Genomic DNA, 21,791 nt, shown 5'->3' with positions numbered 1-21,791 from the left:
ATTAAAATCGGTTCATTAGTTTAGGAGTTACGATGCCACAGACAGATACACACGTCAATCTTATAACACCCCTCTTTTTGGGACGGGGCTTAAAAGTAGGAAACATTGTACTCTTTTTCATGGTCGGAATTGTTAGATTTTGTAAGATAATAATGTAATTACGTTAACTTAAAACGCGGTTCTAAACGCGCCCAGGTCTGAGAAGATCCCACAAAAACTTTCATCTTTTCATTTATATGAACCTTTACATTGTAATAGGATAGATCTTGTAAAAATACTTTTGTAAATGTTGTTGATAACAAATAAATAAATTAAAAAAAAAAACTCGTCATCGAATTTCTTCGAAAACTATCGACTGGTACTAAGGTTGCGGTCATATAGACGTAATTCGCTAGGCATTATAAGCTTCCGTCACCAATGTTCACGGCCAGTCAGTCATCTGCCGGCTTGTTCAGTTCGTTGTAGTGTCTTCTGTGTTTTGGTGCCTTAACCTTGGATCGTTGTGATAAGTTCTAAACGTAAGTACCTAACTACTTATCTATAGGCCTCATATCTTTTAATAAGCGACGGTATAAGTGACAGCCCGTTCACACATGGGAGTCCGTTTTACTGGTACGTTTTTAACGGATACGTCATAAATTTATGCTCTGTTCACACATAGGCACCGTATAACGTTCAACGGATCCGTCATTACTGGAAGCGATGTGTGAACAGAAAACTCGCAGTATACCGCCGCTATTCTACAAGGACGGATCTATCCATTGAAATTCTACGTATCCGTATATTTCCGTTCCGTCCGTCCAGTATTCGATGACAAAACGGAATGTAATTTTTTTACGGAACGATATTTTTTACTGTATACAGAATACTGTGCCCTGTGTGAAGTCGCTCATACAACCACATACGCCATCAACGAAAAAAAAACATACACGAAAAAACGGAACAGTAAAACGGAGACATGTGTGAACCGGCCGTGACAACAGATCACTTTAAAAAACAAGTGAAAATTAAAAATTTATAACACCCCCGACAAGTGAAGGTCACAGTAACTAGAAAAGAGCTGATAACTTTCAAACGGCTGAACCGATTTTCTTGGATTATAGCTAAGAACACTCTCGATCAAGCCACCTTTCAAACAAACTAACCTAAATTAAAATCGGTTCATTACTTTAGGAGCTACGATGCCACAGACAGATACACAGATACACACGTCAAACTTATAACACCCCTCTTTTTGGGTCGGGGGTTAAAAAGTAAGTACCTTACTACTCTCTAATTAGGCCTCATATCTTTTAAGTAGCGAAGATAAAAGTGGCTATAGGTATTTTATATTGCTATAGGTACGGGGGAAAGGAAAAGGCAAAATTAGGACCTACAAAGTCGGTCATCCCATCTAGTTACTGACCTGGGTCAACTTTACTTAATTAGTGTAATCAACAATATAGGTACGTTGTCAAAAGACCTCTCCCTCTCTGTCATATTAGGGTACTAGCCGATGCCCGCGACGTCGCCCGCGTGGATTTAGGTTTTTTAAAATCCCGTGGGAACTCTGTGATTTTCCGGGATAAAAAGTAGCCTATGTGCTAATCCAGGATATTATCTATCTCCATTCTAAATTTCAGCCAAATTCGTCCAGTAGTTTTTGCGTGAAGGAGTAACAAACATACACACACACACACATACAAACTTTCGCCTTTATAATATTAGTGTGATGTGATAGTGTGACTAGTTGACTCGCCCCAACTTCGCTCGGGTGTTATGTCTGTATATCCTGTGTGTCTGTGAGGGTCAACAATCAACATTTTACAGAAAACCTATATGAAAAATCTCAGTTTTGTAGCCCCAGTTGTACGTCAATACGTCAGTCAGTGAGTTACTCCTTTTGCATACGTGCAACGATTAGGTTAAGTACATGATTAACAACACCAATTTATTAACCCCCGACCCAAAAAGAGGGGTGTTGTAAGTTTGACGTGTGTATCTGTGTATCTATGTATCTGTGTATCTGTCTGTGGCATCGTAGCTCCTAAACTATTGAACCGATTTTTAACCCCCGACCAAAAAAGAGGGGTGTTATAAGTTTGACGTGTGTATGTGTGTATCTGTGTATCTATGTCTGTGGCATCGTAGCTCCTAAACTATTGAACCGATTTTAATTTTTTTTTTTTTTTTTCGTTTAAAAGGTGGCTTGATCGAGAGTGTTCTTAGCTATAATTCAAGAAAATCGGTTCAGCCGTTTGAAAGTTATCAGCTCTTTTCTAGTTACTGTAACCTTCACTAGTCGGGGGTGTTATAAATTTTTAATTTACACTTGTTTAAGGTTAATTACCGGTTACTTAACACATACTAATATTAGAAGTGCGGAAGTGTGTCTGTCTGTGTGTTACCTTTTCACGTGTCTGGCAATCCATGACGTGATTTCTAATATTATTCCGAAGAAAATATAAAAAAATTAGACTTTATATTTTGACGTAAGATTTTTTAACCCCCGACCCAAAAAGAGGGGTGTTATAAGTTTGACGAGTGTATCTGTGTATCTGTCTGTGGCATCGTAGCTCCTAAACTAATGAACCCATTTTAATTTAGTTATTTTTGTTTGAACGGTGGCTGAACCGATTTTCTTGGATTATAGCTAAGAACACTCTCGATCAAGCCACCTTTCAAACAAAAAAAACTAAATTAAAATCGGTTCATTCGTTTAGGCGCTACGATGCCACAGACAGATACACAGATACACACGTCAAACTTATAACACCCCTCTTTGTGGGTCGGGGGTTAATAACGAAGGTCTGGCACGCGCTGGCTCTATAATAACTATGTGCGTCGTCGGTTCAAGTAAAGGAAAGGTTTATTGACCTATACACAAGTTCAAATTTTCAACTCAACAAAAACTCAACATAGAAATGACTTTATATTTTGCCGTTCACAAAAAAGCTGTTTTATATTTCTAGTACTTTTCTATCTGCAACACAAAAGTTTAGCATGTAACTGTTTTTAATGTACCTACCTAAATTAATTTTAGTATCTACTAGCTTATACCCGCGACTTCGTTCGAGTGGATGTAGGTTTTTTAAAATTCCCGTGGGAACTCTTTGATTTTCCGGGGTAAAAAGTAGCCTATGTGCTAATCCAGGGTATAATCTATCTCCATTCTAAATTTCAGTCCAATCCGTCCAGTAGTTTTTGCGTGAAGGAGTAACAAACATACACACACACACACACATACAAACTTTCTCCTTTATAATATTAGTGTGAAGTGTGATAATAGTCTTAAAGACCTGGAGAGTGACATAGGCTACTTTTTATCCCGGATAATCAAAGAGTTCCCACGGGATTTTCAAAACTTTAAATCCACGCGAACGAAGTCGCGAGCATCAGCTAGTAAAGAATAAGGGAGTCGTGTACACCAATCTCTAACCACACAATCTAGTAGGTATAGTTAACACAAGGAACGATAAGCTTAATTCGCTATGTATGATCAACCCATTGCCAGCGCACTACTGAGCACGGGTCTCTTCTCAGAGTGAGAAGGGTTAAGCCCTAGTCTGCCACGCTGGCCCAACGCGGATTGGCAGACTTCACACACCTTTGAGTACATGGAGAACTCTCAGGCATGCGGGTTTCCTCACAATGTTTTCCTTCACCGTTAACAGGGCTCTCTCCGTCACTCGTTTCATACAATCGTAGTTCCAATTTCATTTGAATATTAAGCAACCAAAGTCCATGAAATTTTGCAGACATATTCTAGAAACTAATATCTGTGTCTGTGGTGTTTCAGATTTTCTAAAAATATGTAATTTTAAAATTACAGGGGCTAAAAGATTTGTATGAAATTTTTTAAGACCGCATAACTTTGCAACCGAATATTTTAACAGAAATCTGGAAAACCACAGACATAGATATTAGTTTCTAGAATATGTCTGCAAAATTTCATGGACTTTGGTTGCTTAATATTCAAATGAAATTAGAACTACGATTGTATGAAACGAGTGACGGAGGGAGCCCTCTTAAAGCAAGTGATATCTGTTTGCTTAATTCGCTATAATACACAAAAAACAATATAAATCTTCTTTTTTTTCTCTCTCGTCTGGCTTTACAAAGATTAGCCAATGTCAAGTTTGTAGTTATTTGTAACAAGTTAGATAAACTATACAAGTATGGACCCCGTCTGTGCCGGCGCTCGCCGACACACGCACGGCACGCCCTTAGAGCGCTTTCCAGTCAGTTTTGACAAAAAAAGACACTCCAAAAAGGCAGAGCACGCCCGCCAGCCAACACCAACACAGACGAAGTCCATCCACAATATAAATCTACTTACACATAAATTGTTTGGCGGATTATAAAGCGATAAGCCGTAAACAAATATTTTTCCTCGTGTAATCACTTTGAGGAAATCATATCACAAATACCTACTTCCGTATAGTAACGCCTTCTTCAATCCAAAATCTATAATATCTCCTTCATATAGGTTGCCTGGAAGAAATGAGTTGTAACGAAAAGGCCTTTATTTATTGCTAGTTAAATGCTCGCGACTTCGTCCGCGAGCACATATGACTATGTCATGGACAAAATGGACAATATTGTAAATAAAAATAAATAAATAAATAAACAATCAAAGGCTCGAAAGGGGGTCCATAAAAATCACGAAATATCACAAGGAGGAATTTTTTATAATAAAATCAGATGATACACCTATACTTGTATTTTATCAATATTAAAAAAAAAAAGATTCTTTGTAGGTACTAAAAAATACGCGTGATATATTTTGTTTGAAAGGGTATACTTTGCAGGTGGTCCTATATTATATTTTTTTTTTAAAAGAATATTAGGCATGTTAAATGACTAATATTCCCCTATCCTCTCCAACTAAGCGTCAGGCTTGTGCTAGGAGTAGGTACGACAATAGTGCAACGGGCGGGGTTTGAACCGTCGACCTTTCGGTTTTCAGTCCACTCCTTTACCGGTTGAGCTATTGAGGCTCTAAATTTGGTGAAGATCTGATGAATATCTTCGATTCTTTCGACCGGAGATGGAGAACAGAATTCCGCAATGGATAAGAGTAAATTGCTCGCGATCAGTGTAATAGCTTAGTAAACAGTCGGTTTTTAACTAGGCATAGCATATTTTAGTACAGTGGGGACACTTAAAAATTGTGAAATAAAAAATAATAAAAAATACATACAGCCGACTTCACAAGTTAGTCCAGTAGTTACTGCGTAAAACATTAACAAACACACATACAAACAATATTTCGCCTTTATAATATTAGTGTGGTTCTATCACACTAATAATAGCTAACAATAATCACACTAATATTATAAAGCCGAAAGTTTGTATGTGTGTGTGTGTATGTTTGTTACTCCTTCACGCAAAAACTACCAGACGGATTTGGCTATTTGGAATGGAGATAGATAATATCCTGGATTAGCACATAGGCTACTTTTTATCCCGGAAAATCAAAGGGTTCCCACGGGATTTCGAAAAACCTAAATCCACGCGGGTGAAGCCGCGGGCATCGGCTAGTTAGGTATATAATTAGTTTTAGTAGGTTTAAAACCGTAGATTGCGAAAATTTTTTTTTAATGTCTAAAACTAATTATTATGTAACATGTTTTGTGGTTTTTAAAGCTCTGACGTAGATGGATAGTTAATATGTTATAGGTTTTTAATAATTTTTTCAAGGTCTCTCTACTCCTATGCTAGGATCTATACTAGCTTTCCCCCGCGACATCCTTCACGTGGATTAAGGTTTTCTGAACATCTTGTTAACAATAGAAAGACAAGTAGAAATTATTTGTTCGGAAAAACATGCATCTATATAAAAAAAAAAACAAAAATAAATACAAATCAAAGAGATACTCGGAAAAAATAAACTAGTAATACCATATTATAACCTTAAAACTATAGCCCGAACCAGCCCTTACTATAATTCTGTAATAATATTTAATAAACTGCCAAGAATTATAACAGACGAAACTAAGGATACAATATTTAGAAGAAGGCCAAAGAAATGGCTAGTACAAAAATGTTTCTACAGCGTGAAAGAATTTTTGAACGAATAGACCTCAATAACACGATATAGTTATAAAAAAAATTATTGATACTTTTTTAAAGATTGACTAATAATATAATTAATAGGATATAATTAGTTAGGAATTTCCATAACATTTTTTAATTTTAATTTTTTTATTTTTATATACTTACGTGACATTTTATTTATATGTAATCACTTTGCAGCGCCCTGACGGGGCTTCATGTTGTAATATTAAAATTATTTTTTTCTATTATGATGTAAAACATGAATGCAAATAAATAAAGAATAAAGAAGGAAAGAAAGAAAAATTGTTTAGGTATTTGGTGCCACAAAAATAAGATTGGGCCATGTGTATGCCCAAGATTGAAGCCCCAACCTCCCAAATAGAAGACGTATTAACCACTAGGCTATCAAGGCGTCTAGTCAAAATTCAAAATATTTTTCAACCCCCGACCCAAAAAGAGGGGTGTTATAAGTTTGACGTGTGTATCTGTATCTGTCTGTGGCATCGTAGCTCCTAAACTAATGAACCAATTTTAACTTAGTTTTTTTTTTGTTTGAAATGGCTTGATCGAGAGTGTTCTTAGCTACAATCCAAGAAAATCGGTTCAGCCGTTTGAAAGCTATCAGCTCTTTTCTAGTTACTGTAACCTTCACTTGCGGGGATGTTATAATTTTTTAATTTACACTTGTATTCAATTAAACTTAATTACAAGTACTTTTGAATCGTCAAATGCATCTATCCACCGGTTCGGAATGCCTTTCCGGCGGCGGAAACTCGGCGGTTACTCTTTGCTTTGCTCTTCATAGAAGCGAAAGCGAATTTATTTGATAGTTCATTGGTAGGTATATCCTTCAATCACGCCGCAACGAAGTAAACTATCAACGTCATAACATTACTAAGCTACGGCAAAGCCAAAAGAAAGGTTATGATTTAAGCAGTTTATGTATGTATGTGTGTATGTATCACTGTATGTTTTTTATTCTATACTAGAAAATCAAAGTGTTCCCACGGGATTCTCAAAAACCCAAATCCACACCGACGAAGTCGCTGGCGTCAACTATTATAATATATAGTTATAGTTATAGTCCTTCCATAATTGGAATTCTAACCACATTTTTAACATTCAATCGTTGAAACTCAAATAATACCTATTATTTCGAAGAATACAGTTTCATTCAAGAGTTATTAAAATATTACCACACATAACAGTTATTAAAATAATCAAATCGAAAACAACAATTATTATGTATTTAAATGTTAAGTAACTTATTATTGAACTGCTTATTTATTCATATAATCCATACTAATATTATAAATGCGAAAGTGTGTCTGTCTGTCTGTCTGTCTGGTACGTTTTCACGGCCCAACCGCTGAACCGATTTTGATGGGTACAGACATGGGCTACATCCCGGGAAAGGACATAGGCTACTTGTTATCCCGGAAAATCAAAGAGTTCCTGCGGGATTTAAAAAACCGAAATCCAGGCGGGCGAAGCCGCGGGCATCCTCTAGTTATTATATAAGTACTTAGCTGATGCCCGCGACTTCATTCTCGATGATGCAGGTTTTTGAAAATCCCATGGAAAATCATTGATTTTCCGGGATAAAAAGTGGCCTATGTGTTAATCCAGGGGATAATCTATTTCCATTCCAAATTTCAGCGAAATCCGTGCAATAGTTTATGCGTGAAAGAGTAACAAACATCCATACATCTATCCATACATACAAACTCTCGCATAATAATATTAACAGGGCTCTCTCCGTCACTCGCTTCATACAATCGTAGTTCCAATTTCATTTGAATATTAAGCTACCAAAGTCCATGAGATTTTGCAGACATATTCTAGAAACTAATATCTGTGTCTGTGGTGTTTTAGATTTTTCTAAAAATATGTAGTTTTAAAACTACAGGGGCTCAAAAGATTTGTATGTAAATTTTTTAGACCGCGTAAGTTTGAAACCGAATATTTTAACAGACATCTGGAAAACCACAGACATAGATATTAGTTTCTAGAATATGTCTGCAAAATTTCATGGACTTTGGTTGCATAATATTCAAATGAAATTGGAACTACGTTTGTATGAAGCGAGTGACGGAGAGACTCCTCTTAAGAGGCCGTCACCTTTACCGCCCTAATGAGTTTCGGAGGGAGCTTTAAATGTGTGCGTGTATTTCACAATGGCACTGTTAGCTGCATTCACACATAGACATAGTATACTTAACGTAGGTCGGACAAGCCCATATTGATACTTTCCGCAGTCAGTGCAAAAAACTTCACGTGCTAATGAAACAAAATTTTAGATCTTAGTATATTTATATTATTTATTTTTAATTCGTTAGATTTAGGTAAGTACATATCCTGATGTTTAATAGTTTATATTTAGACACTAGCTGTGCCCGCGACTTCATTCGCGTGGAATAGTGACTTTTCGCGCTGTATATAGCCACGGACGCTCAGGCGCGAGGCGTGTAGTACGTACTCTGTACGTTCTTCTTCTTCTTCTCTCTGGGCTGGTTTCCGCACTTAAACGTTTCCGTCTGTTGTGCGTACTCTGTACGTTAAAAATGTTCGCCGTGATTCTTTAAATTGACATAACTTTTTTATTTATGAACCGTTTGACATGAAATAAACACTAAATGTTAAGTGAAGCTTACTACAATATATTAGTGAAAACCGTATCTAAATCGAATAAGCCGTTTCTGATATTAGCGTGCACAAACACACAGACAAACAGACATACAGACAAAAAAAAAAATTACAATTTCGGGTTCGGCATCGATATAATAACAACCCCTGCTACTTTTTTTTATATATTTCCATTGTACAGACACCACTTTTCTACAATTTTATTATATGTATAGATAAGTAAATACCTGTAAGAATTAAGTTCAGCTATATCACTAAACATATTATAAATGCGAAAGTGTGTTTGTTTATTGGTTTGCTAGTTTGTCCTTCAATCACGCCGCAACGAAACAACAGATTGACGTGATTTTTTGCACGGACGTAGTTAAATACCTGGAGAGTGACATAAGCTGTATCCCAGAAAATCAAAAAGATCGAACGGAATATTTAATTAAAAAAAAGTAGAAAAAACTATAACCCGACTACGGAAAAATGAGACAACTTGAACCCGACTTGAACAAGTAAAATAAACTAAAAAGAAAGAAACAAGATAGGTGCTTAGTGCTATCATCGTCTTCATCGTCTTGAGTAAGATTCAATACGAATGCCGTGGTCGTGCGTTGTCGACAGCGTATTTCTTATCCTTGATTGACGGCATTCCCAATGATTTTATTTGTTTTTATGTGTCTACCAAATTAGAATATTTTCTTTTTGCTGTCGACAACGCACGACCACGGCATTTGTATTGAATCTTACTCAAGACGATGAAGACGATGATAGCACTAAGCACCTATCTTGTTTCTTTCTTTTAAGTTTATTTTACTTGTACCAAGTCGGGTTCAAGTTGTCTCATTTTTCCGTTGTCGGGTTATAGTTTTTTCAACTTTTTTTTTATTTGAAACTTTTCCGTAGTTTATGCGACGACCAACCGAGGTCTCGTGAATGACCAAAAGGTCATTCACGAAACCTAAAATTAGGCGCTGTACAAGAAATAATAATTATAATAAAAAATGGTTTTCTGTCGCTTGGTATATTTTAATAATAACTATATTTATATTTATGAACTCAAAATTTTCCCTTCTTTCATTGGACATCTCACTCGACACAATAGCAATTAGTTTTTTTTAAGACCCTCACTTTTTTGATGTAACATCCATCTGGTCGATTTTATTCGTATAAATATAGCCTATGTCACCCGGGCCTTTACAACGAATCGATTGATACCTCATTCATCAAAATCGGCCCAGTAGTTTAGGCGCTACGGTGGAACTCACAGAATCTGGATACAAACATACATACATACATACATACATAGAGTGCTAAAATCATAACCCTTCCTTTCGGCTTTGCCGTAGTCGGGTAAAAACGTAAATCCACGCCGTCAATGTCGCGGGTATCACCTAATATTTTCATATTTCTATACTTTTCCAATATTAATAAATCATAATATTATAAAACTATATAATTACCGGTGTTATTACCACTGTTTTCTGCCATATTTTATAGCTGAAATGAACTTAGTAACAAATTGCGATGAGCCATTGAAGGAAGGATTAGAGACCAGTGTAATAAAAACTGGCCAGTAATCCTTCTTTCAATATCCTTTCCTCAATAGAGCGATCTGGTTATCTCAGGGATAATATTGTTATTTTGACAAAGAAGTGTTTTCATGTGTGTAGTTTATTGTTTACTAGCTACCCGCGACTTCATTCGCGTGGATGTAGGTTTTTTGAAATTCCCGTGGGAGTTCTTTAATTTTCCGGAATAAAAAGTAGCCTATGTGCTAATCCAGGGTATAATCTATCTCCATTCTAAATTTTAGCCCAATCCGTCCAGTAGGGGTATATTTGTTTATTATTATACATAACTCTCTAGACTTTAGGTATGTATTATTTTTAGGGTTCCGTACCTAAAAATTCCTAAAAAATTGGAAATCGAGCTGACGGCCTCTTAAGTAGCACTAGATTATATCCGCGACTTCGTAAGCGCGTAATTCACGTATTTCAAACCCCTATTTTACCCTCTTAGGGGTTGAATTTTCAAAAATCCTTTCTTAGCGAATGTCTACGTCATTTTAGCTATTTGCATGCCAAATTTCAGCCCGATCTATTCAGTAGTTTTAGCTGTGGGTCGATAGATCAATCAGTCACTTTTTCCTTTTATGCCTATACTAGATGATGCCCGCGGCTTCGTCTGCGTGGATTTAGTTTTTTTTTAAATCCTGTGGGAACTCTTTGATTTTCCAGGGTAAAAAGTTGCTAATGTCAATTTCCGGAATGCAAGCTACCTCTGTACCCACATAAATCGGTTAAACAAATGGGCTGTTAAGAATCCCGTGAGAACTCTTTGATTTTACGGGATAAAAAGTAACCTATGTCCGTATGTATGTGGGCGGATTTGGCTGACATTTCGAATGGAGATAGATTATACCCTGGATTAACACATAGGCTACTTTTTATCCCGGAAATCAGAGTTCCCGCGGGATTTTGAAAAACGTAAATCCACACGGACGAAGTCGCGGGCATCAGCTAGTATTAAATATATACTTACAAACATTAAATTTACAATAGTCAGTCAGCGAAGGAATGGGGAAAAAAGAAGGAAATGGGGAAGGTGAAATAGGAGTAGCGAAGTCCACGCGCACGCAGTCACGGGCATAAGTTAATTTTTAACCCCCGACCCAAAAAGAGGGGTGTTATAAGTTTGACGTATAGTATCTGTGTATCTGTCTGTGGCATCGTAGCTCTTAAACTAATGAACCGATTTTAGTTTATTTTTTTTGTTTGAAAGGTGGCTTGATCGAGAGTGTTCTTAGCTATAATCCAAGAAAATCGGTTCAGCCGTTTGAAAGTTATCAGCTCTTTTCTAGTTACTGTAACCTTCACTTGTCGGGGGTGTTATAAATTTTAATTTCATCTTGACTACAATATAATAATAGAAGTAGGATTTTTCTCATATTTCAATAAAAATAGGTAATAAAAGACAGATTAACGTCGATCTTGACTTGGTGGGAACACCTTTGAACTTGACTGGTGAGGTGGTAAATTAATTATAGTGTTATTATAGCCGTGTCATTAATTTTTTTTATTGCCACCTCTAAAAATATATTATATAACATTATTATATAGGCACAGCTAATAAGTTGCATGAAACAAATTATAACGGCCGGTTCACATTGAGTTAGTCGTAAAATCCAGAAAGTTCTTTGAATCGAATGGATGACATTGGTACTGATTCTGAAGAAACTAAATAGAGTAAACTCGGCTCGGAGACTCGGCACTGAGGGTCCCGTACTCGGGTATTTTTCCGACATTTTTTGCACGAGAAATCAAAAACTATTATGCATAAATATAAATAAAAATATGTTTTAGAATGTACAGGTAAAGCCCTTTCATATGATATCTCTCTTGGTATAGTTATCTTACTTTGAAAATTTAAACACACTTAAATTTTTTTTAATGATGTAACCACAAATTCACGGATTTCGGATTTATTCCTTTACTTATGCTATAAGACCTACCTACCTGCCTGATGATTCTAGGTCAACGGGAAGTACCCTATAGGTTTTCTTGACAGACACGAAGGACGGACGGACAGGCGGACAGACAGACAGACAGAGACAACCTCGTGACTTTATGTGCCAATCTTAGGCATAAATTTGTAGAGCAGCACAAAAATTTACTATAATTTCAAATTAATTTTTCATCTGTTTGTAGCAATATTAATAACTTAAAATTTAAAAACCCCCGACACAAAAACCTCTATAAGAAAACAAGAAAAGAGCCCGGACCCAAAAAGAGGGGTGTTATAAGTTTGACGTGTGTATCTGTGTATCTGTCCGTGGCATCGTAGCGCCTAAATGAATGAACCGATTTTAATTAAGTCTTTTTTTGTTTGAAAGGTGGCTTGATCGAGAGTGTTCTTAGCTTTAAATAATCCAAGAAAATCGGTTCAGCCGTTTGGAAGTTATCAGCTCTTTTCTAGTTACTGCAACCTTCACTTGTCCGGGGTGTTATTAATTTTTAATTTACACTTGTTCTTTGATTTCACGTCACCATATCATAATATTTGACATATCGTCGATTCAGGATCAAACCGAGAGTTCCCTCACTCTAGTCACTCTGGTTATGCTTTAAGGTGCCCACGCACTTGAACTGAACTGCAGCTGAACTGCGCGTCGCGTCAGCGCCCCGCACGATATTCTCTCCAGCCGCGACGCGCGTACGTCACTGCCGCGCGGCGCTGCTGGAGAGAATATCGTGCGGGGCGCTGACGCGACGCGCAGTTCAGCTGCAGTTCAGTTCGAGTGCGTGGGCACCTATATGCCTGTAGCAATACAACAATGGATTTGATGCAACTCGAATCATGTAAACCGGCCATAACGCCTGGTTAGTTTTTATTAAGTAAAATCTATACTAATAAATAAAATTGGAGTGTCTGTCTGTAATTTCGAAATAACTACCGCATTTTAAGGTCATATGGTTATTTGAACGATACTATAACTGAATCACACATTTTTTAAATTTTTGTCTGTCTGTCTGTCTGTCTGTTTTAAAAGGCTAATCTTGGGAACAGCTGAACCGATTTTGACGGGATTTTCACAGACAAGTAGAAAATTGACCAGGGAGTAACATAGGCTACTTTTTTAACCGATTTTCAAAAAGGGAGTTATGTTTTTCTACCTATGTACACCAAAATCTCCGAGATTTCTGAACCGATTTGCGTCATTTCTTTTTTAATCGATAGAGGAACTTTGCGACATTGTTACATTGTTTTATAAAAAATTTGGAGTCCAACTCCTCAATCCTGATGCTGCAGGGGATCTGACCAATCCACGCGGGCGAAGCTGCGGGCATCAGCTAGTATTATAATATTTCCGAAGGTTAATCTGCAAAATATTGCTTATAACATTTTCATCTATAGTAAATACTCGTAGGTTATTTATTGTATCTCTGCAAAAAATCATCGCTAATTTACTATTTCAGATTTATGTTTTTGTTTACAAAAAATCGATTGCGGATTTGAGCGACAAAAAAGTGTTTACCATTGCAATGAAAATATATTATTAGCGTCAGTTAAAAAAATACTATACTAGCATATGTCAGCCAGCTTTGCCTTTCTAACCCCCGACCCAAAAAGAGGGGTGTTATAAGATTGACGTGTTTATCAAAAACTGTCAAACCCCTCTCAGTTTAGCCCGTTAACATGTTAGACTGCAACATCACTTACCACCAGGTGAGATTGCAGTCAGAGATAACTTGTATTCAAATAAACATTAAATAAAATATATTGCCTTATCAACGCATGCCCAACATTTCACAAAAAGTAAATTTATTAGTCACCAACAAACCAGTTAAGGAAGTGCTATACACACAGTTGGGCCTGCACATTCAAAACGACAGTTTTTCTTGAATAAAACCGACACGATATAACTTCTACTTACCTACCTACCCCTTCCACTTTCTTTAATTTTTATTATCTCCTCACCCTAAGGTTGCCTGGAAGAGATCGCTATTTTAGCGATAAGGCCGTCTTTTGTACATAAATCTATAATGTTATTTATATATTACTATGTCTTGTTGGTGTACAATAAAGAATATTTTACTTTTACTTTACTTTTACTTCTACTATGTATATTGTAAGGTTATTTTTAAAAATTGATTTGAGTTGTCAAAAATAATATAAAATTATTAATTTATCTAATGCAGGTAGTTTGATAAAATCGATATTTGGCTCATTCGATGTCATACAATCTGTTGCTAGGCGGCCAACAAGATTGAACTTGCATAAATACGGGTGTTTCGAAGGTTTTAGTTGAGTCTCCTTCTGAGATTCTGAGCGATATCGCATATTTTCGGTATTTGGATTGTGAACTGAATAATTAGATGTTGTGATAGCAATCACGCTCTAATTAAATAATTTATTTTGGCATTAGTTTGTTTAGATTAAAACTCTCGGATAACCTTACACATTAAACTTGTGTTTTTTTTGTGTTGGTTTTGGAGTGGACATTCCAATAATTCGATAAAAATATTTAAATAATACCTGCTTTTCTGAGTGACGCCAATAATATAGATTAATAATAATATGTATATAGATTAAGAATAATTAGAATATAATTAAAATTTAATAACTATAGATCTATAGATCTAGTTTTTTTTTTAATTCCTGTGGGAAGTTATTGACTTTTCGGGATAAAAATTAGCATCTGTTCGTCTCTGGAATGTAAGCTGTCTTTGTACTAAACTGACTGCGATTTTATCCACGTAGATTTAGGTTTTTGGTTTTTAAAGAATCCCGTGGGAACTCTTTGGTTTTGCGGGACAAAAAATTGCCTATGCCCCTCGGCCTTCCGCGGAATGCCATCCCTGTACCAAATTTCGTCAAAATCTGTTAAAGTGTTGGACCGTGAAAAGCTAGCAGACGGACAGAATACATGTTCGTATTTATAACTAGCTGTGCCCGCGACTTCGTTCGCGTGGAATAGTGACTTTTCGGGCAGCGTATACTCTGTACGTTAAAAATGTCCGCCGTGATTCTTTAAATTGACATAACTTTTTTATTTATGAACCGATTGACATGAAATAAACACTAAATGTTAAGTGAAGCTTACTACAATATATTAGTGAAAACCGTATCTAAATCGAATAAGCCGTTTCTCATATTAGCGTGCACAAACACACAGACAAACAGACAAAAAAAAATTAATTACAATTTCGGGTTCGGCATCGATATAATAACAACCCCTGCTACTTTTTTTTTATACATATTTCCATTGTACAGACACCACTTTTCTACAATTATATTATATGTATAGATAGATATAGATATTAGTATGGAAGTATGGAATATATGAATCGGTTCTGCCAAGCCGACTATGTGTACAGCAATCTTACTACATAACAGGTTTATTGACGTGTTTATTGCTTTGATGCGTATTTGATTTAAATAGTCCACCCATCGAAAAGTTGATAATATTAAAAAATTCTTTTCAACAAGTGTAAATTAAAAATTTATAACACCCCCGACGATCCAAAGTATTTGAGTTTTCCAAAACATCATTTTCAAATAAATAATTATGTATTTAGGCAACGTCCATCTTGACAGCTTGACATTTGTCTATTGACATAATATTATGAACCTAACGGTTATCTAACCTTCTTTTCTACAAGAAAACTAGAAAAGAGCTGATAACTCTTAAACGGCTGAACCAATTTTTTTAGATTATAGCTAAGAACACTCTCGATCAAGCCACCTTTCAAACAAAAAAAACTAAATTAAAATCGGTTCATTCGTTTAGGCGCTACGATGCCATAGACAGATACACAGATACACAGATACACAGATACACCGATACACAGATACACAGATACACAGATACACAGACACACAGATACACAGATACACACGTCAAACTTATAACACCCCTCTTTTTGGTCGGGGGTTAAAAACAAGATAAAGTTGAAAACTAAAACCCGACTGCGATCGTCTTAATAAACTATAACTACTATATTAGAGTAAAATTGTTCTTCTGTCACTTGGTATATTTTAATGTTGTTCTACATTTATATTTGTGAGCTCAGAATATTCTATAATCTATACAATAAGCAAAAACAAAATTTTTGAAGATCGCCACTTTTTTTTTGACGTAACATCCGATCGTGTAATTTTTTTCGTATAAAGTGTAGCCTATGTCACCCGGACTTTTACGACGAATCGATTGACACCTCATTCACCAAAATCGGTCCAGTAGTTCAGGCACTACGGTGGAACACACAGAATCTGGATACAAACATACATACATACACATACATCGACTGCTAAAATTATAACCCTTCCTTTTGGCTTTGCCGCAGTCGGGTAAAAAGAAGAACTGATTTGAAATGCAACTATAAAGCGTAATAATCACTACCCAGTATCCATCACACTATCACACTAATATTATAAAGGAGAAAGTTTGTATGTGTGTGTGTGTGTGTATGTTTGTTACTCCTTCACGCAAAAACTACTGGACGGATTGGGCTGAAATTTAGAATGGAGATAGATTATACCCTGGATTAGCACATAGGCTACTTTTTATCCCGGAAAATCAAAGAGTTCCCACGGGGATTTTAAAAAACCTACATCCACGCGAACGAAGTCGCGGGCATCAGCTAGTAAAGCGTAAAAATGATTACCCATATTATAAATGCGAAAATGCGTTTGTTTTATTAAAAAAAAAAAAAATCCTTTACTTCGACCATAGATCATAGATTATTGGTTTGTCCTCATAGACATTGTTTTGAAACTTTATACAAATAACACTATATTGAGCATTTCTCAAAATCCTAAAGCGGTATAGCACCTGTTAAATTCCATTTAGAATAAAAGTTTAAGGTCAAATTGCGAACTTTGTCAAAATTGCGAAAATGGCCTTAGGGCCACGAGTACGAGTTTACGACGGACGGACGGACGGACAGACAGACAGACAGATAGACAACAAAGTAATCCTATAAGCGTTCCGTTTTTCCTTTTGAGGTACGGAACCCGAAAATTGTTTATCCGCATCCGCACGTGTGTATCTGTGTATCTGTCTGTGGCATCGTAGCTCCTAAACTAATGAACCGTTTTTAATTTTGTTTTTTTTGTTTTTGTTTGAAAGGTGGCTTGATCGAGAGTGTTCTTAGCTATAATTCAAGAAAATCGGTTCAGCCGTTTGAAAGTTATCAGCTCTTTTCTAGTTACTGTAACCTTCATTAATTGTCGAGAGTGTTATAAATTTTTAATTTACACTTGTTATTTATCACGCTAATGCCTACCTATTATAAAGGCGAAAGTTTGTGTGTATGTTTGTTACTCTTTCGCGCAAAGACTACTGGACGGATTTGGCTGAAATTTAGAATGGAGATAGGAATACCCTGGACTAACACACAGGCTACTTTTTATCTCGGAAAATTAAAGAGTTCCTATACGGAATATTAAAAAACTTATATCCACGCTGTCGAAGTCGCGGGCATCAGCTAGTTATTTATATTCATCCCTGCTTTCGGGTTTATATTCAAAAATAAAAAAATGAAATACATCTAATTACAGAAAAACAAAATGGCGCCCTCCTCAACACACACAGAAACCACAACGATCACAGAAAGCGAAGAGGAGTACCCGAAGCTCATCGCACCGCAAGCGGCACCAAGGAAATATGACATAATCTACTTCAATTTGCTCACATTCAGCTATGCACATCTGGCTACGTTGTATGGAGTTTACCTAGCCTGTACCGTCGCTACTTGGAAGACTTTGATGTTCCGTAAGTACCTCATCTTATGTCAAATTGCAGAACAGGCGGTAAAAGTCTGGAGGCTTCGGTCGTGGCTAGTTACCACCCTACCAGCAAAGCCGTGCCGCAAAGCGATTAAGCGTTCCGGTACGATGCCGTGTAGAAACAAAGGGGTATGGGTTTATTTAAAACTGCCATACCCCTTACAGGTTAGCCCGATTCCATATTAGACTGCATGATCACTCACCACCAGGTAAGATTGTAGTCAAGATCTAACTTGTATCTGAGTAAAAAAAACGTTACCGTTAAGATGAATGAACACCGGAATTCATAGCCAAAGTAGGGTTTTTTTAACCCCCGACCCAAAAAGAGGGGTGTTATAAGTTTGACGTGTGTATCTGTGTATCTGTGTATCTGTGTTTCTGTGTATCTGTGTTTCTGTGTATCTGTGTATCTGTCTGTGGCATCGTAGCGCCTAAACGAATGAACCGATTTTAATTTACTTTTTTTTGTTTGAAAGGTGGCTTGATCGAGAGTGTTCTTAGCTATAATCCAAAAAAATTGGTTCAGCCGTTTAAAAGTTATCAGCTATTTTCTAGTTTTCTTGTAGAAAAGAAGGTTAGATAACCCTTAGGTTCATAATATTCAAGTGTCAATTGACAAAATGTCAAGCTGTCAAGATGGACGTTGCCTAGATATACATAATTATTTATTTGAAAATGATTTGTCGGGGGTGTTGAAAATTTTCAATTTACACTTGTTAGAGGATCATTCTCATTTCTCACACATGTATCATACTCACGCTAATGCATTGCATAAAGGTTGAATATGACACATTGATGTCATCATACGCATGGCTAAGGTCTGCAATACTCTTCCGCGATCTGTGTTTCCTACCAATTACAATCCGGGTATCTTTAAAACAAGAGTGAATAGGCACCTTATAGGTAAACGCGTCCCATCTTAGACCACATCATCACTTTCCATCAGGTGTGATTGTGGTCAAGCGCTTACCTATAGTAAATTAAAAAAAAATCTGAATGGTCACCTGAAGAAGTCTATCTTGGCTATGAATTCCAGTGTCACTCTGGCTACTTGAGGGACATTGATATTTCATCAGTAAATGCCTAATGGATGCCCGCGTTATTAGTAACGCTTCATTTACCCCAGAGCAATATAGTGCCTTTTTTCATTTTGAAAATTCAACATTTTAGGAATTCAACTTTTGGACCTGAAAGGGATTACGAATCTAAGATTTATTAATTTCTATACTCTAGAATCTAGACCATTAGACTGATACAGCCTAACTTTATACTTGCAGATTACATAATATTCATACTGGCGGCTGTGGGTGTTACCGCAGGCGCGCATCGGCTGTGGACACACCGGGCATACAAGGCGAAGACACCTCTACAGATTATATTGATGGTGATGAACACGCTCGCCTTCCAGAACTCTGTGATACACTGGGTGCGCGAGCATCGCATGCACCATAGGTAAAGATTCACAATATGTAAAGTATTCACGCTTGAACACCTGCCCGTAAATCACTCATGCATTATAGTGAGTGATAATGCAGTCTAAGATGAAATCCAACGAGAAAGAAATGCTTTTATAAAATCCCAATTAAGCCATTAACTTTTATCTTAGCTTTACGAATATGATGTCGAAGACTGTCGCAGCTTTTGTTCTATGTATGTATATGTTAAAATATGTGTGTATTTATGCATGGATTTGATTGCTCCAGCAATGCGTGGGTTGCAATTGCCTGTATAGTATGGCATATTATTGTAAATTGAACAATTATTTACAATAATATGTCAAGTTTCTTGTTGGTATTTTTCCGGCATTCCGAACCAGTGGTAAATTATTTTGACGATTCAAAAGCACTTGTAAAAGTTTCCTTGAATAAATATATATATTCCATTCTATTATATGTAAGTATAACCTTATTGTTACTGTTCCAGATATAGTGATACGGATGCAGACCCGCACAACGCGACACGAGGCTTCTTCTACTCACACATTGGATGGCTGTTGGTCAGAAAGCATCCAGAGGTGAAGAGGAGGGGGAAGTTTGTCGACATGTCCGACATTTATGCCAACCCTGTGCTGAGTTTTCAGAAAAAGTGAGTATTCTAACACACAAATAATTGCTATTAGAAAACAAGATGGAGTTAAACAGCATTTGAACTCGACTACTACCCGCGAACTGCCGACAGATATACGTCCAAAATTAATGTTCAATCTATCTTTAACTTGTCGATAAGTTACTTAGCAACGCTGTTATTTGTCAAAAAGACTTTGGAAGAATAACAACATTGTCAAGTAACTTATAGACAGATATAATTACAGATAGATTGATTTTAATTTTGGCCGAAGATGGTAAAATTGTTTTCTATCGCTCGGTGTATTTCAACTTAAAGGTGCTAATTGATTCACCAGACACTAGGTATCGCTGCACGAGTGTGCAAGTAAACACAGGCGGACTCCTTATTCTCATAGTCCGATGCAACGGCAATCCGACACTCCCGGAAACAGATCAGGATCAGCCATGTGCGGATTTTTATAAGGACTTTTTGGGCTGCAGCCCTGAGCACGTGGCTATATAGAGCCCCCCCAGCTCCCGTTAGACAAAAAGGACAAAATTGTGAATTTAAAAAAACCGGCCAAGTGCGAGTCAGACTCGCGTACTGAGGTTCCGTACTCGGGTATTTTTCCAACATTTTGCGCGATAAATCAAAAACTAGTATGCATAAAAATAAATAAAAATCTTTTTTAGGATCTACAGGTAAAGCCCTTTCATATGATACCCCACTTGGTATAGTTATCTTATTTTGAAAATTTAAACACATTTTAATTTCTTTTATATGATGTAACCACAAATTCACCGTTTTCGGATTTATTCCTTTACTTGTGCTATAAGACCTACCCACCTGCCCAATTTCATGATTCTACGTCAACTTGAAGTACCCTATAGGTTTCTTGACAGGACACAACGGACGGACTGACAGACAGACAACAAAGTGGGTTTGTCCTATAAGGGTTCCGTTTTTGCTTTTGAGGTACGGAACCCTAATAACAATGAATTATGATGGAATTGGTATTCGACCATAGGGAAAATACGAGTTATATATTCTCTCTCATAATCTTCTCTCTTTCTCGTTAAAAATGAGTTTAACCTTGACCTTTTCCACCTTTCAGATACGCAGTACCCTTCATCGGAACAATCTGCTTCATCCTACCAACCATCATCCCCATGTACTTCTTCGGAGAAACCCTCAACACAGCATGGAACCTCACCATAATGCGTTACGTGTTTAACCTTCACATAACCTTCTTCGTCAACAGCGCCGCTCATTTATGGGGGAACAAACCCTATGACAAGAACATCAAGCCAGTTCAGAACCTGTCAGTCTCCTTCATGTCATTTGGGGAAGGTTTCCACAACTACCATCACGCGTTTCCATGGGATTACCGAACGGCGGAGTTGGGGAACAACTGGCTGAACTTTACCACTAAGTTTATAGATTTCTTCGCGTGGTTGGGTTGGGCGTATGACCTCAAGACGGTGCCTGACGAGGTGATACGCTCGAGGGCAAGCAGGACCGGGGATGGGAGCGACATGTGGGGCTTCGGGGCGGATCGGGATAAGACTGAATAAATTATGTGATGACTTTAAGGTTGTTTTATTTTCAAAATTGCTGTTTTTGTACGCTTGCTACGCTTTAGTAAGAGTGCAAAACAGCTAATTTAAGCTAAGACAGAGTTTCTGCCAATCAGCCAACCACCACGAACCAGACCAAAAATGCACTTACACTTTTAAACCCCGACCCAAAAAGAGGGGTGTTATAAGTTTGACGTGTGTACC

The 21,791-nt window shown here is 36.9% G+C and overlaps 2 protein-coding genes across 2 annotated transcripts in view; one reads left to right on the top strand and one right to left on the bottom strand.

Moving 5' to 3' along the window:
- The window catches only part of LOC123878759 (poly [ADP-ribose] polymerase tankyrase), a 91,897-nt gene that overhangs the window by 28,519 nt on the left and 41,587 nt on the right, over positions 1–21,791 (bottom strand). The gene's annotated exons all lie outside the window — the stretch shown is intronic.
- LOC123878764 (acyl-CoA Delta(11) desaturase-like) lies at positions 415–21,602 on the top strand. Its single transcript, XM_045926068.1, has 5 exons — positions 415–518; positions 17,737–17,950; positions 19,242–19,416; positions 19,888–20,049; positions 21,125–21,602. The coding sequence occupies exons 2-5, from the start codon at positions 17,746–17,748 to the stop codon at positions 21,582–21,584; spliced, it is 1,002 nt and encodes a 333-aa protein (XP_045782024.1). The 5' UTR covers positions 415–518; positions 17,737–17,745; the 3' UTR covers positions 21,585–21,602.

Source organism: Maniola jurtina, chromosome 26 (assembly GCF_905333055.1).
Source record: "Maniola jurtina chromosome 26, ilManJurt1.1, whole genome shotgun sequence".
NCBI lineage: Eukaryota > Metazoa > Arthropoda > Insecta > Lepidoptera > Nymphalidae > Maniola > Maniola jurtina.
The sequence above is the reverse complement of the archived record's forward strand: the minus strand, read 5'-3'. Positions and strand labels throughout refer to the sequence as shown.

Coding starts and splice junctions, on each gene's coding strand:
- LOC123878764 (XM_045926068.1), top strand. CDS start 17,746: ATGGCGCCCTCCTCAACACACACAGAAACCACAACGATCACAGAAAGC. Junction 19,417..19,887: donor GAGCATCGCATGCACCATAG/GTAAAGATTCAC, acceptor TTACTGTTCCAG/ATATAGTGATACGGATGCAG. Junction 20,050..21,124: donor GTGCTGAGTTTTCAGAAAAA/GTGAGTATTCTA, acceptor TCCACCTTTCAG/ATACGCAGTACCCTTCATCG.